The 13,537-nt window shown below is 48.7% G+C and overlaps 1 protein-coding gene across 5 annotated transcripts in view; it reads left to right on the forward strand.

Moving 5' to 3' along the window:
* Positions 1-13,327, forward strand: part of DOT1L (DOT1 like histone lysine methyltransferase) — an 84,566-nt gene extending 71,239 nt beyond the window's left edge. For 3 of the 5 annotated variants that reach the window (XM_051639563.1, XM_051639565.1, XM_051639564.1), the window contains exons 27-28: positions 928-1,896; positions 3,010-13,327. In XM_051639563.1, coding sequence (XP_051495523.1) covers positions 928-1,896; positions 3,010-3,602 — 1,562 coding nt within the window. In that variant the 3' untranslated portion in view covers positions 3,603-13,327. Of the gene's footprint in view, positions 1-927 lie in introns of all 5 variants that reach the window. The other 2 variants (XM_051639567.1, XM_051639566.1) reach the window with 2 other exon arrangements.
* Positions 13,328-13,537: the final 210 nt, after the last annotated feature.

Genomic DNA, 13,537 nt, shown 5'->3' on the forward strand with positions numbered 1-13,537 from the left:
GTTGGAAGGGACCTCTGGAGATCATCCAGTCCAACCCCCTGTCAGAGCAGGACCAAAACCAGGGCAGGTCACTCAGAAAGGCATCCAGACAGTTCTGGAAAGTCTCCAGAGAAGGAGACTCCACAGCCTCTCTGGGCAGCCTGTCCCAGGGCTCTGTCACCCTCACAGGAAAGTTCTTCCTCATCTTGAGGTGGAACTTCCTGGGCTCCAGTTTGAATCCATTGCCCCTCATCGTGTCCCAGGGCACAAGTGAAAGTGCAGTTCTGCCAGAGCTTTGAAAAACCATAAATAAGACAGGTGGCTGATGAATTAGAAATTTTGGGTCAGTTCTGTAGTCACAGGTCACCAAAGGCCTGACTGGGTTTGGGGATGGATCCGTAGTAAAAAGGGTGAGGAAAAAGTAGATCAGCATTCTCAAACTTTTTCAGAGCCTTAAACTAAATTTTCAGGACTTCTAGGTGACTTCACAAATATTTCTGCCTTAGGATCAGAAATAGAATTACAGGGTGATAACAGGTGGGTACTGGAAGATAAAACCCTGTTCTTAATGAGCAGATTTGGTGAATGCTGATTTTTATAGAATCCTAGAATGTTAAGGTTGGAAAGGACCTTAAAGATCATCCAGTCCCAGCCCCCTGCATGGGCAGGGACACCTCCCACCAGCCCAGGCTGCTCCAAGCCCCATCCAACCTGCCCTTCAACACTGCCAGGGATGGGGCAGCCACAGCTTCCCTGGGCAACCTGGGCCAGGCTCTCCCCACCCTCACACTCCAGAATTCCCTCCTCATGTCTCACCTCAGTCTCCCCTCTCTGAGTTTAAAACCATTCCCCCTTGTGCTATCACTGCCCTCTCTGGTGAAAAGTTTCTCCCCATTACCAATGACTGCCACTGAATTTTTGACACTTACACATTTTCTTCCCAACCAGGCGGTGGTTTATCTGGGAGGAAACAAGCACAAAGCAACGAGAACATCAACAGCAGTAAATGGAAATCTACTTTTTCACCAATATCTGACATCAACCTGACCAAAACTACAGATAGTCCTTTGCAGTCAGTTTCATCTCTGAGCCAGAATTCGCTGTTTGCCTTCAGGCCCTCCTCAGAGGACAGCCTTGCCATGGAGGCCAAGCTCACAGCACACACGAGGAAGAGCATTGCCCTGCCCTCCTCGGGGGCAGAGGGGCTGAGCCCCAGTACAAATTCCACTAATGGTTTCACCTACAATGGGGGACTCTCAACTGACATGGGTTTACACAGCTTTATGGATGGTGCTTCTCTTCCCCATAAGGCCTTGGACGTGACGACTTCCAGCTGCTCCCTGGGTTTCCAGTCGCAGAGAAGCAAAGATGTGGGGATGGTGGAAACGAACCCGTTTTTGAACAAGAGGCCACTGGAAGGTCTTGGCACGAAAGGAGAAGATTTGAGTCGGTCGGGGGTCAAAGGCAAAGAGATGAGTGAAATGAGCATCCGTGCTGGGGGATCTTCAGATAAAAACTCTTTGCAGCACAACGGAAAGGTCGGCAAAGGAAGGGACCGAGATGTGGAGTTTAAAAATGGCCACAACCTTTTCATTTCTGCTGCTGTTTCGTCTGGTGGCCTTCTGAATGGTAAAAGCCTTTCTGCTGCTGATTCTTCAGCAGGCAACCCAGCATCTTCTGTTCAGACACGCCATCCTTTCCTAAACACTTTGACCACTGGATCGCAGTTCCCGCTCGGCCCCATGGCCTTGCAAGCAAACCTCAACTCGGTGACAAATTCCTCAGTATTGCAGTCCTTATTTAATTCAATGCCAGCTGCTGCCAGTCTGGTCCACGTGTCATCAGCTGCAACCAGACTGACTAATTCTCACACTATGGGGAACTTCTCTCCTGGGGTTACAGGTGGAACAGTTGGAGGTAGGCAGAACTCTTTCTCTGGTATAAGACAGGGCATAAAGGAAAGTCTGACACTGCCTCTCCAGGGGTAAAACCCTTTCACTTCTGCAGGATGTGAAGCAGATCTGTCCCACATAACCAGTCTCCTCTCTTGGAAATGCTAGGATGGGTTCAGTACCCCACAGTGAAATCTCATGAGCTTTGTCTACTAGATGAGTTTGTTGTATCACCTTAATGAAAGAATCCACCCAGACTTTGTGATTTCATAATGTGCGCTTGTCCAGGTGTTGCTGTGTTGGAACCATCTTAGGTCTGTCTGCAGGTAAAAGGTTTATCTTGTCATGGTACCAAGTTAAGGATTTCTAACCTGTCAATTTGAGTAAAGGTTGGGATTAGGCCTTGAAATGCATTTAGCATGATCCAGGAAGAGCAACACGTCAGTGCCTCCTCAGAGGAGATGGTGTTGGGAATTGTGTAGCATTCTGGCTCTTGGATGGACGTGAAGAGCATTTCTCTGCCAGGAGGGGCAATGCCATATGCACCCTGCACTTCTGGGCTTCTGCACAGGCTTGGCTTCTGGGGCCCAAACTGGAGACAAGCTGGCAGGACTAGAAGATAGTCTGAACCTGCCATTACTAAGTGTCCAAGGCAGTTTTTCTTACCTGTCCATCATCATTCAGGCACCATGTCGGGAAATCCTAACTCTCACATCTCTCAGCACGTAGATTGGCTGGAAATGCAGTCTCCCCTCTGCTGCCCTGCAAGGGGGAAGGCAGGAGGGTGGGGAGGGAAGAGCAGCAGTTTGAGTCTTCAGATAAAACAACTCTAGAGACCACGTAATCTCCTCAAAAGCCCACCCGTGTGGGGTAGAACTGACAGTTCTTGGGTCTGACCATTTTTCCTCGTGGCATTTAGAGGTTGGCAGTAGGAAAGGTAAGTGAGATCTTTTGTACCTCCTGGCCTGCACCATTATCTCTCATTGCTTGCTGCCTTCTCATGCTGCATATTTTTGTATGGGGCTGTAACTATTATAATTTTGCTTACTTTTTTTTTCCTTTTGGTTTTGTTTCTCTTGTCACTTGAGACTGTACAAAGCCCATCTGTTGAAGCTGAGTTTTTCTCTCCTGTTTGCAGGTATTTTTAACCATGCGGTGCCTTCTGCCTCCTCTCCTCATCAATTTGGAGCCAGTTTCAGCAGCAGTGCTGTCTCTAGCAGCACGGTGCTAAGCTTAAACCCTCTGCAGGCTGTTGCCAGCACCTCATCCTCATCCTTCCCACCCCCTTCCTCTAATTTAGTAACATCTAGTGAGACTAGATCTGCTCAGCACCTCAACAGAGCGCCAGTGCAATCTGTTTTCCATTCCCCTCCTCCCCCTCCTAACGTTTCCTTGCCCCCACCCCCTCCATTGCTCACTTCTAACCCTGACCCCCCTCTCCTGCAGACCCTACCAACCATCCCACCCACCGAGGCTTTTTTGCCACCTTCTTCTGCTGCTTCTTCTGGCCAACCTGCTAACGCTTCTGTGTCTATCAAGCTTGCCTCCCTCCAGCACAAAACTTCCCGTCCCTCCTTTACTGTCCATCACCCTCCCCTGCCCCGCCTGGCACTGGCACAGGCAGGGCCCATCATCACCCAGCCCAACGTTGCTGGCACCTCCTCCATGTGGGTGACCCTTGGCATGCAGCCTCCTTACGCTTCGCACCTTTCGGGGGTTAAGCCACGATAAAGAGCTTGCTTAGCTAACAGTTCTTAATGTGTAAGGTAAGGCTAGAGGACAAGCAAGAGGAGTTTGGTACCAGGTGATGAATGATGCTGCTTCCTTTTGCAGAGAGAGGTTGGGGATGGGCTCTGGGGACCAGAGGTGGCCTCTAAAACGGGCGTGGGGGGGGCAGGAAATGAAATGGCAGAGGGGGCTTGATGCTCTCTGTTCTGGGAGTCAGGATTTCTCGACAAGGAGTCCTCGCAGGGGGAGCTCTGCTTGCAGCTGACACTAGGGTTGTGTCCAGGTTGAGGTCACTTCATCAACGTGTTGATTTCTGAAGATCAGGGGTCAGGAAGAAATGTCTAATGGTTTTATAGTTATTGGAAGTGGTTGTTGCCTTCTTGGCTTCCCCCCTCCCCTCTTTTTGCCCTCCGGCACAGACTGTTGCATCCCCGCAATCCCTGTTCACACCGTGTTGGGATGTGTGATGCTGCTGCTTTCTGACTGTATGTGGCAATGTGGTGGTCTTCTTCTTACCATCACTCAGTGACAGCTGCTCTAAAGAATCCTCAAGTTAAAAATTCAAAGTCTAGGTTACAAACCACAGCTTTGCCTTGGAGAGCCAATGCACTGCTCCTGCACTTCAGTTCATGTGCAGCACTGGAAAACACAACCACAGGTAGCAAAGAAGGGTTGTAAATTATCTGTGCACTGCAGCTTTACTGGACTTGCCTGCCAGGGCTGACCATAACCATCAGATGCTGTATTTGTTACTGGTTGACTGGGTAGACTGTGAATGGGAACACAGGGAATCTGCAGGGTGACCTGTGCTCTGTGCTTCAGAAAGGCCATAGAGGAGAGGAGGGTTTCCAGAGTCTGGACTCATTCTTCCTGAAGCAAGTCTTGAAATACCTTTAGAGCAACTCCAGAATAAATTGTACCACCACAGAGCTGGGTACTGTTGTGAATGAAAAGTCTCTGTGGCATCCTGATGTAAACACCTTGTGCTTGCAAAGTTAAACCAGTATCTCAGGCCCCAGAGTTTGCTCCCTGCTTTTCTTGTAGGTCTTTGATGTTGTTGCTCTGCACTGATACCAAAACTACACACAATATGTGGTTGGATACTCTTTGCTGCTTATAAAACGTGATAATACATAATTACAATATACCTGAGAGATTCTTTTGACTGTGTATAGTGTCTTCATCCACAAATTGCTCCACAGACACAAACAAATCCTTGTTAGGCTTTTGTGAGGCATGTAAGTTTTACCTCTGCCCTTTGATGCCCAAAGGTGAGGCTGAGGGAGAGTTTGGAGCCATGTGGTCTCTGGGTGCCAGCAGCAACCAGGTGTGAGGTGGTTGTCACATCATATCCCACCAAGCCAGAGTGGGCTTGGAGGAACCTGGATAGAAACAAGGTGTGGGAGAAGGGGCAAAGAGGGGGTTTGGATGTGAGTGACTCCAGGGAGAACAGTGTGAAAGGCTCTGCTGAAGCAGCTGCCTTGCCTGGAGCTGAGGTGGCACTCGACTCCATCCCATCAGATGGGATGGTCCCTGTCACAGAAGTGGCCTGAGCAAAATAGGCACAAAATTGACACGTGGAGCAAAGTAGCTGGGGGACCAGGGTGGGTTGTGGAGCAAAGGAGCAGCAGTAATGCCACCAGGAGATGGTGTGTGACAGACGTGCTGTGGTTGTGCTCCTGCTCCATGTGACTGGTGAATGTAGGTCGAATCTCTGAGAAGTTTCATTGACTCAGTGTGAAAGTGTCTGCTCAGGGTCCTGGAACCAAGGTGGAAACCTGGCAGCAGGGGCCACAATAAACTGCTCTGCTTCTTGTCATGTTTCTCCCCCAGGGTAATGATAATTCAAAGGTGCAGTACTGAGTGGGGGAAGAGTTCCCCATCCCTGAGGTCAGTCCCTGGAGGACACAGTTCATTATGTCACTCATTAGATTCTTCTTATCACTGTCCAAGAGCTTTAAACACTGCAGCAGTTGGGAGTGGCCATGGGTCAGTCCTGGGAGCATCCTTGGCTGTCTGGTTGCAGTTGGATCAGGAGTGGTTGTTTCTTTGCTGACTGATGAAGTCTTGGAGCAATATAGAAATGATTAACACATCTAAACACGCAGCAGATTTTTTACTTCTTATTTAGATGAGTCTCTTCCTCTCCTCCTGTTGTGCAGGTAACTAGGATTTCTACCTCAACCCAATGTGACCTATGCAAGGACAACGTGGACCAACTTCACTCGGCTTCCACTGAAAGGTGCTCACCTGGCCTGTGCAGGGGTTTCTACTCTCTTACTACTGGACAAAATAAAAACATAAAAAAAGACCTAAACAACAGAGAAAATATTTACTGTGAATCTGAGTTTAAAAGAAAAAAAAAGGCAAAAAAAAACAACAAACCACAAACAAACAAAAGGCAAAAGAAACGCTTAAAGCTCCAGTTTGTATTGTTGATAGTTTAGAGAAAGTATTTATCTTTTTTTAAAGTGCAACCAATTTTGACTTATTTTATTCCACCTAGAACCATGAATACAACTTCTTACTAAATCCTCTGAATAACAAAGGACTGGCACACCAGCAGAGATGTAAAGAGCCTCCTTGGTGCTATTTCATCCGTCAGAACTGTGCCTCTAGTTTGAATCCTTGGTGCTGAACTTGGAGGGCTGACCAATGCCAACCCCAGGGCTCAGAAAGGTCTGCAAGTTTATTTATTCACCTGACTCTGTTCATATACCAAAACCCACTTGGTTTTTGCAGCAGTGGGAGCTCCAGAGAAAAGCAATCTGCCCTTTCCTGTTGCTTTTGAATTTGAGCTGAGCCAGGTGCTCTGATCACTGGGTGGTTTGGAATTTGTGTTGGTGACCAACAAGGTGTCACTGCTCCCCTCTGGGGTGGCAGGTGGTGCCTGGGGTGGCAGGTGGTGCCTGGGGTGGCCCAGGGGAGCTCAGCCACCACAGGCACAGTTGGAACAGCAAGAAATTCAAGTCCTGCCCCATTGGAACTACTTCACTGGGCCATTTGCAGTTGCTGGTGGCACTCAAGTCACTGTGAATTTTGGTAGCTAGTCTGGTCACTTGTTTGGGGACATTGTTGGCATATGAACAGGGTGCCTAGTCACTGGTATTGGTCAGGCCCTTTTTACCAACGTTGGGGAAGACTTAACCTAGTGCTTCTGTACTGGTGCAGGTAGCAGATTTTCTCAGCTTGTTGTTTTTGTTCCAAGTACAGTGTATTTTGTTAGTAGAGTTTTGATACTTGATTCAGAATGGCTTGGCCCTGTACATGGATTGACAAAGTGCATTTTGCTTTTGTATTTCTTTGCTTTCAAGTAGGTAGTTCACAAAAACACCCCAAATCTGGCTTCCTGTGCTGCCACACTATCAAACTTGGTGCAGTTAATTGTCTTGTGACTTGATGTTCTGTGTGCAGAAAGGGCTGCTCTGAGCAGGGGGTGTTACTTTATAGAGATGTGATGAAAAATTCTACCTTTCATATGCTTGATTTCCTTTCTTTTTAGATTGTACAATGCACAGTAACTTGTTAAAAAAAAAAACAAAACCCAACTTATTTATTTGAGTGCACAAAGTGAGGAGAAGGATGATCCATTAAGTAGAAATCATGCTGGTCTGGAGCTCAGACTGGACCAAGCACCAAGAAAGGAAACTACAGGAAAAGAAGGGGAATTGCAACAGCAAAATGACTGGAAGAAAAACACATTTAGGCTTTGGGAAGCATCTGCCTCCAAGCCCTGGTGCTCTGAGGGGCAGCACTGGCTGCTCTGAGCCAGAGCAACTCACTGTCCTTAAATCCCTTGTAGGTCCCTAAAGCTCCCTAAGGAGTCTCCACCTCCAGCAATGGGGCATCCCAGTGGTCACAAACAGCTGGGCTGGTGAGTTGTCCCAACTCCTGTCCCTGTGGTGGATGTAGGGGAGATGCCTCTGCCCTGGAGTGCTCTGTCCTGCAGCCCAGATCCAGGAGGAATGTTTGTGAGCACCAAGAGAGGTGCTGTGGCAGCTCCTGCCCTCCGTGGACTTCAGCAGACACCTTCTCTCTGGCAAACTTAGTAGAGATTTAGGACAAAGTGCAGTTATTTTGTTGATTCCCAAGTGTCTCTTCCATAGGCAGCCTTTGTGTGCAGAAACTCTTGGTCTAACTTTGCCTTCTTCTTATTCCCTGGAAAGGGGAGGGATTGACAGCCCTGGAAGTCAGGGACATCATGGAAGTGTTTTGTGCTTTGCATGTGGGAGAGGACTTGACAGCAGTTGTGTCCTGCTGAGTTCCTGCCAGCAAGATGAAATCCTGGCAAGGGTGCTGAGAGGGTGAGAGCTGAGAAACATCCAGTAGCTTCTAGTAGAAGCTGTACGTGGTGTATGTCCTGGAATCCAGGAAGACAATGTAACCCAGATGTTTTGCAGCTGGGAGTTGGGCAGCTCCAGCTTCTTCCAGATCCTTGGAGAACTGGAAGTTGCAGAACTGCCTGAGCATCCATCCCAGCAGACAGCAGAGTGCTCAGGTCTTGGAAGGCTTTCAGTTGGTTGCCTGTGCAGTTGCTGGAGGGGCAGCAGCTTTGGTGACATCTCCCCCCCATCGTGGTAGGTTTATAGTTGGACTCAATGATGTTAAAAAAAGGGCTTTTGCAACCTAAATGATTCTACAAGTCTCTGACCTTTTGGAGCAAAGGAGTTTTGGGCAAGGAGTTTGTCATCTGCTCTCTGGTGGGTGTTGTGGAAGAGCAAAGCCTCTTTGGTCCCTCAGTGCCACCTGCAGTAGTGGGTGCTGTGGTGGTCAGGAGTCCCTGGTGTCTCCTGCAGGACTTGCTCACCAGCCTCTGCTCCCTGTAGCTGAGCACACATGTTCTATCCAGATGTTTCCAGCTACCAGCATTTTCCATCTGTGACTCTCCAGCCATTATCTGGGAAGGCCAGAAGACACCAGGACGAGCCAGGAATAAGCTCTTAGTTGGGACTTAACTGAAGGGGATTCAGTCTGCTGGTCAGCCTGTGGAGCATCTGCTTCAGCCTCCTGGGGCCTGTTGGGATCAGGCCTTCATCTGCCTCTCATCCCCCCCGTGCTGCCGTTCCCAGTGACCTGATGTTTCCCCCTTGGCAGCCCATGCTGCAGGAGTCTGGAGCTTCTCTTGGCCTTGCCAGTGTCTTCCACCTCCTCCTGGCTCCATCAGCACCTTCCCATGCCATGCATTGCATCATCTCAGAGCTTTGCACTTGTGGCTCTAATCTAAACCTGCCCAGTAATCCCCATGGAGATGTGGCTCCAGGAAGGTGCTTGATGGTTGTAGGGAGCAGTGTGAGGTGGGAAGCCAGGAGAGTGCAGGGTTGGGACCAGTGCCTCAGTACTGGGAGACGTTGTTGCCAAGAGGTTTGTGGTCTTGTCTTCCCCCTCCCTGATCCTTGGTGGCTTTGCCACGATCCAGAGCAAGTTCAACTTGTTTCTCCTTTGCCTGCAAAATGGGGAGAGCACTTAGCAGAGCTGCTGAAGGAACAGCTTGGAGATGTTGAGATCTGATCCATATGGCTACAAGACCAAGCCCCTCCTGACCCTCCTCTAGGAGAGCTGTGCCAGGGCTCTGAAACCTGCTCTCAGTAATTGGAGACACTTTAGAGTAATCAAAGCCAAACAGCCCATCCCAGAGGAATTTCTTCTGCGTTACCACATCCTGCTGGGTCTGGTTGTTCCGTGGATGTCACACGTGTTCCTTCTCCTCCAACGCTGCTGCTGCCAGCGAGGGGCTCATCAGGAAGCTAAAATCCATCTTGGAGGACATGACATTGCCAGAAGAAAAAAGGAACTTCCTGAGTGTTGAGCTGAGCAAACCCTGTGCCCGCTGCTCAGTGTCAGCCTTGAGGAACAAGCCTTGCACGTTCTTCCTTTTTTGGTGCTTTGCTACCTCTGTCCAGTCCACTGAGGCCCACCCAGCTGGGAGGCTGGGAGTGCTGCAGGAGCTCTGAACCTCACCTCCCTCTTTGCTACAGACAAATCATTCAGCAACAATCCTTCCCTCAGCCAGGGGGACACCAGGCAGGCAGCTCCTGGTGCGTAGCTGAGGGAGAAAGTGGGAAAACGTTGCTGGAGGGTTTGGAGGCTTGGACATGGTGAGCAGGACCATGGGAAGTCAAACTGTCCCTTGTTTTGGTGCAAATGAAGCTGTTTCCTTTAGGATTTGATCTGGATTTGGTCTGGAAAACAGTAATGATGGGAAGTGTCTTCACCTCTCTTAGTTGAGGTTGTGGAGGCAGTGGGAGAGAGGCAGAGGTGAAGCTGCCCACAACAGGGCGTGCAGCACATCCTGGATGTAGGTGACATTTAGAGACAGCACCATCTCCATCTGCTTCCTTCTAACAGCAGGAACTTGTGTCTCCTTGGCCAGACCAAGGTAGAAATGTTTTCTTGTGCTTCCATCTCGTTTCTTTCCAAGTGGCAACAGCTGCTTTTTAACCCACCCTGCTCCAGGGTTGTGAAGCCGGAATCCCCCTGTGCCCGGACTCCCTGGTGGGATGGGCATGTGGGGGTGAAGGTGAACTTGCAGGGTCTGAATCTGTGGTTGCACCTCAAGTACCCCAGGCAGGAAGGTTGCATCACTTGATCTCCAAGGGATCTACTAGTCACTGGTTTTGTGAGCCCAGAGCTTTCACATCCCCAGGACATGACACTTCCCAGCCTGGAACTCACCCCGTTGTTTGTCACACTCAGCTCCTTGATCTCAGAGTGTTGAGCAGCTTTTTGCTTTGTTTAGTCAGACTTGATACCTGAGCAAGTTACTTCTTCATCTGGACTCTGCTGAGCAGAGGAGTTTCAGGCTTGAGAAACCCTTCCATTTCATCTGGATCACATTCCAGGTTGGAGCATTTGCTTTGGTTCTGCTCGGCCATCAGGGCTGGCTCCTGAGGTCCCTGCCTTCCCCCTGCTGGGAGCAGAACTTTCCTTCTGAGAGGTGTTGGTGACACTTCTTCAGCCTCCTTCTTCAGGGCTTGGGCTAGATGGCCTTTAAAGGTCCCTTCCCACCCAAACCATTCCATGATCCTCTGGACAGACCTGGGATAGTCGCTTTGCCTCAGAAAGCAAGTGGGGGCAGGGTGTGAGTGGGAAGGAGATGGATGTGCTGGATCTGCTTCTCCTTCCAGGGCAGCACAGATCCACCCACACCCAACCCCGTGGGGCTGCAGCAGCTTTTGCAGGTTGGGTTCTCCACCCCATGAGTCATTTCCTTCCCATGGTGTCAGTTCTGCCCCATCCCAGCCCTCCCTGTGGAGCAGGCTGTGTCTTCCCAAACTCCTGGGTTTCCTCTTCCAGGAGAAGATCTCTTTATTCTGCAGTACTGATGCCACATCCAGGCAGTTTGGGGTTGTCTCCAGGGACCTGTGTGGGTTGATTCTTGCTAGGATTGTGTGTAAAGAAAGCAGCATCTGCTCCCCCCACCCACTAGTTTTCCACTTGGAAGAGAGTCCAGGCAGAGGAGAAGGCTGAGCCATCACAGGCCAGGGAGACCATCAGTGGGTGCAGAGCTGGGATCTGCAGCAGGGTGGGCTTGGCCCTTGTGCAGGTGCTGGTTTTTGGTGGGACATGAAGTCCCTGTGAGGGCCAGCTGGAGCTTGCATCTCCTCCCAAGTTTATTCCCAGGGCCCAGCTCTTTGTGACTCCAGTGGGTGGCTCTGGCTGGAGGATGGTGGGACTTGTCCCCCGTGGTGCCCCTGCCCCAGGGTCTCCTGGCAGGGCTGCCCCCAGCCCCGTGGCCCTGCAGGCAGGACAGCTCTGGGCAGCCATCCTGCCGTGGGGGCCACAGGAGGGTCCAGCCCTGGCAACCTGCCCCATCTGCAGGGCTGGGCCCTCCCAGCACCCACGGCTGCTCCCAGCAGCTGTTCCCAGCCCTGAGCAGGGGTTTCCCTCATTGCTGGAAGAGGAGACTCTGCTGGGACCTTGTTCTCAGGCTGCTGCTGGTGATTCCCCTCCCAGCTCAGCCCCCCCTGGGCTCCTCGTGCCTCAGGGTCTGGAATTGGTGCTGATCCCCTCTGAGCACTTGGAACAAACACTTTCCCACCCATCCCAGGTGCTGCTGGAGCTGTTCCTTGGGTCATTTGGTCCTAGTGCCAATGGAAGCAGCTTTGGTTGATCAAGTCCTACATTTAGAATCCATTTCCTTTCTGACTTGAAATCAGTTCTTCTGATACAGGGTATGGAAACCTGAGGAGTACTGATGTGCTTTTCCTTGGAGGGAGTTATCCCAGCTCACACAGCTGGTTGTCCTGCAAAAAAATTCCACTTGTGGTGGTTTTGCCTGAGCCAAAAGTGTAAAGAGAAGTTCTGGCAGCTCCATATGGTGGCTTCTTCAGTTGAGGAATGGACGTTGCAGAGGGGGCTGCAAACCAACTCCAACGTGTCTGGAAAAATCACCACTTGGGGAGAAGAAACTAGACAGTGTTTTTGTGAACTATCTTTGCAGCACTGAGGAAAAAAAAAATATCACAGGAATTGGATAATTTTTTTTTGGAAGCACAGACGTGTAGTGAGTGTACAAGGTTTGGAAGTTTTCTGGCTGTTAAAAGATGATTTTCCTTCTCTTTTTGCCTCCAGCATTTCCATAGCTTGCATATCAGGTTTTCACTGACAAATGAATTTCCAGTTTTAAAAATTGTGTTGTGCCACAGTTTATTTATCCTCATGCATTATAAATCTAGAACTATCTATTTAGACTGAATATTGCAATAAAAAGATGCTGTTATTGGGAACTTCAGGGTTTAAACCTGGGACAAAACCCACAAATACATGGGAAATACCTCCCCAGTAGATTTGCTATTTATGATTCTCTTTCTGCAGAGGTTTCTAGAGTTGAAGCAAAAAACATAAAATCACATCTTAAAGTTCCAAGTTTGATGCTGACCCTGAAGTTCTCAAATTCTTGTGATCCTTTGGGTTTGGTTTTTTTCGAGGTACATTTGGTTGCTTTTTTGGTGCAGTCAAACTCTTCTTTTTTCTAGAAAGGTCTCGTTTCTGGAGTTAATGAGGGAAAGTTGGAATGGGTTTGATCCATCCTGCTTGGCTTTATTTTTATTTTTTTTTTTTAACCTATTAACCTTTGAAACGATCAATCTCAAAATTACAAACCAGCTTCTTTAGGTCTCTGTTCTACTTCAAACTTTTTTAGGAGTGAGAGCCTGCCCTGGCTGACTGGGACTTGGATGGGGAAAGCAGTAGATGATGAGGTTGCTGTTGCTCAGGAATTGATTAGTAAACTTTTAACTACTACTAAGAATCCATTTTTCAATGGATTTTTTAAAAAAAACAAAACAAAAACAACCCCATTTTCTTAGAACAGTGATATGGGATGTTTCCTAGTGAATAGGAATTAGTTTATATAATTTAGCCTATTAAACTGAATTATTTAAATTTCAAACTTCCCCTAATTTATCTTTTTTTTTTTTTTGGTTGTTGTTGTTGGGATTATTGTTTGTTTTTGGTTCCTTTTTTTACACCAATAAGTTGTCCTGTCATTCCTTTCATTCTCCCATAGAACTAGTGTGGATTCTTCTGGTGTGTATATATGTATGTATAATATATATATTTCCACCCTGCCTTTCTAATTCTCCACAATGTAAGAGTTAGGTTTGGTTTTCTTTATGTTTTTTTTTCCTCCCCTCCCTCCACTTAATTTCTTGTGTCTTTCCCTTGATTTGTAATTGAAACGATGCTTTGAAGTTTTGTCTTTATATTAAAGTGTAAGTATTTTAATACACCGTGATGTTGTGGAGTTTCACTGTTTCAGGAGGGCAGGGACAGACCTGACCCTGCTGAGGAAATGATCATGAGATGTTTTGGAGCAGCTTGGTCAGGCAGGACCAGGCCCCTCTCTTGCCTCACACCCTGGATCAGGCAGGACAGTTCAAGGCTCAGGGCTCTGGTGACATGAGAAACCCACCTGTGATGTTTGCTGCAGCAAAAGA

This window comes from Apus apus, chromosome 24, assembly GCF_020740795.1.
Source record: "Apus apus isolate bApuApu2 chromosome 24, bApuApu2.pri.cur, whole genome shotgun sequence".
NCBI lineage: Eukaryota > Metazoa > Chordata > Aves > Apodiformes > Apodidae > Apus > Apus apus.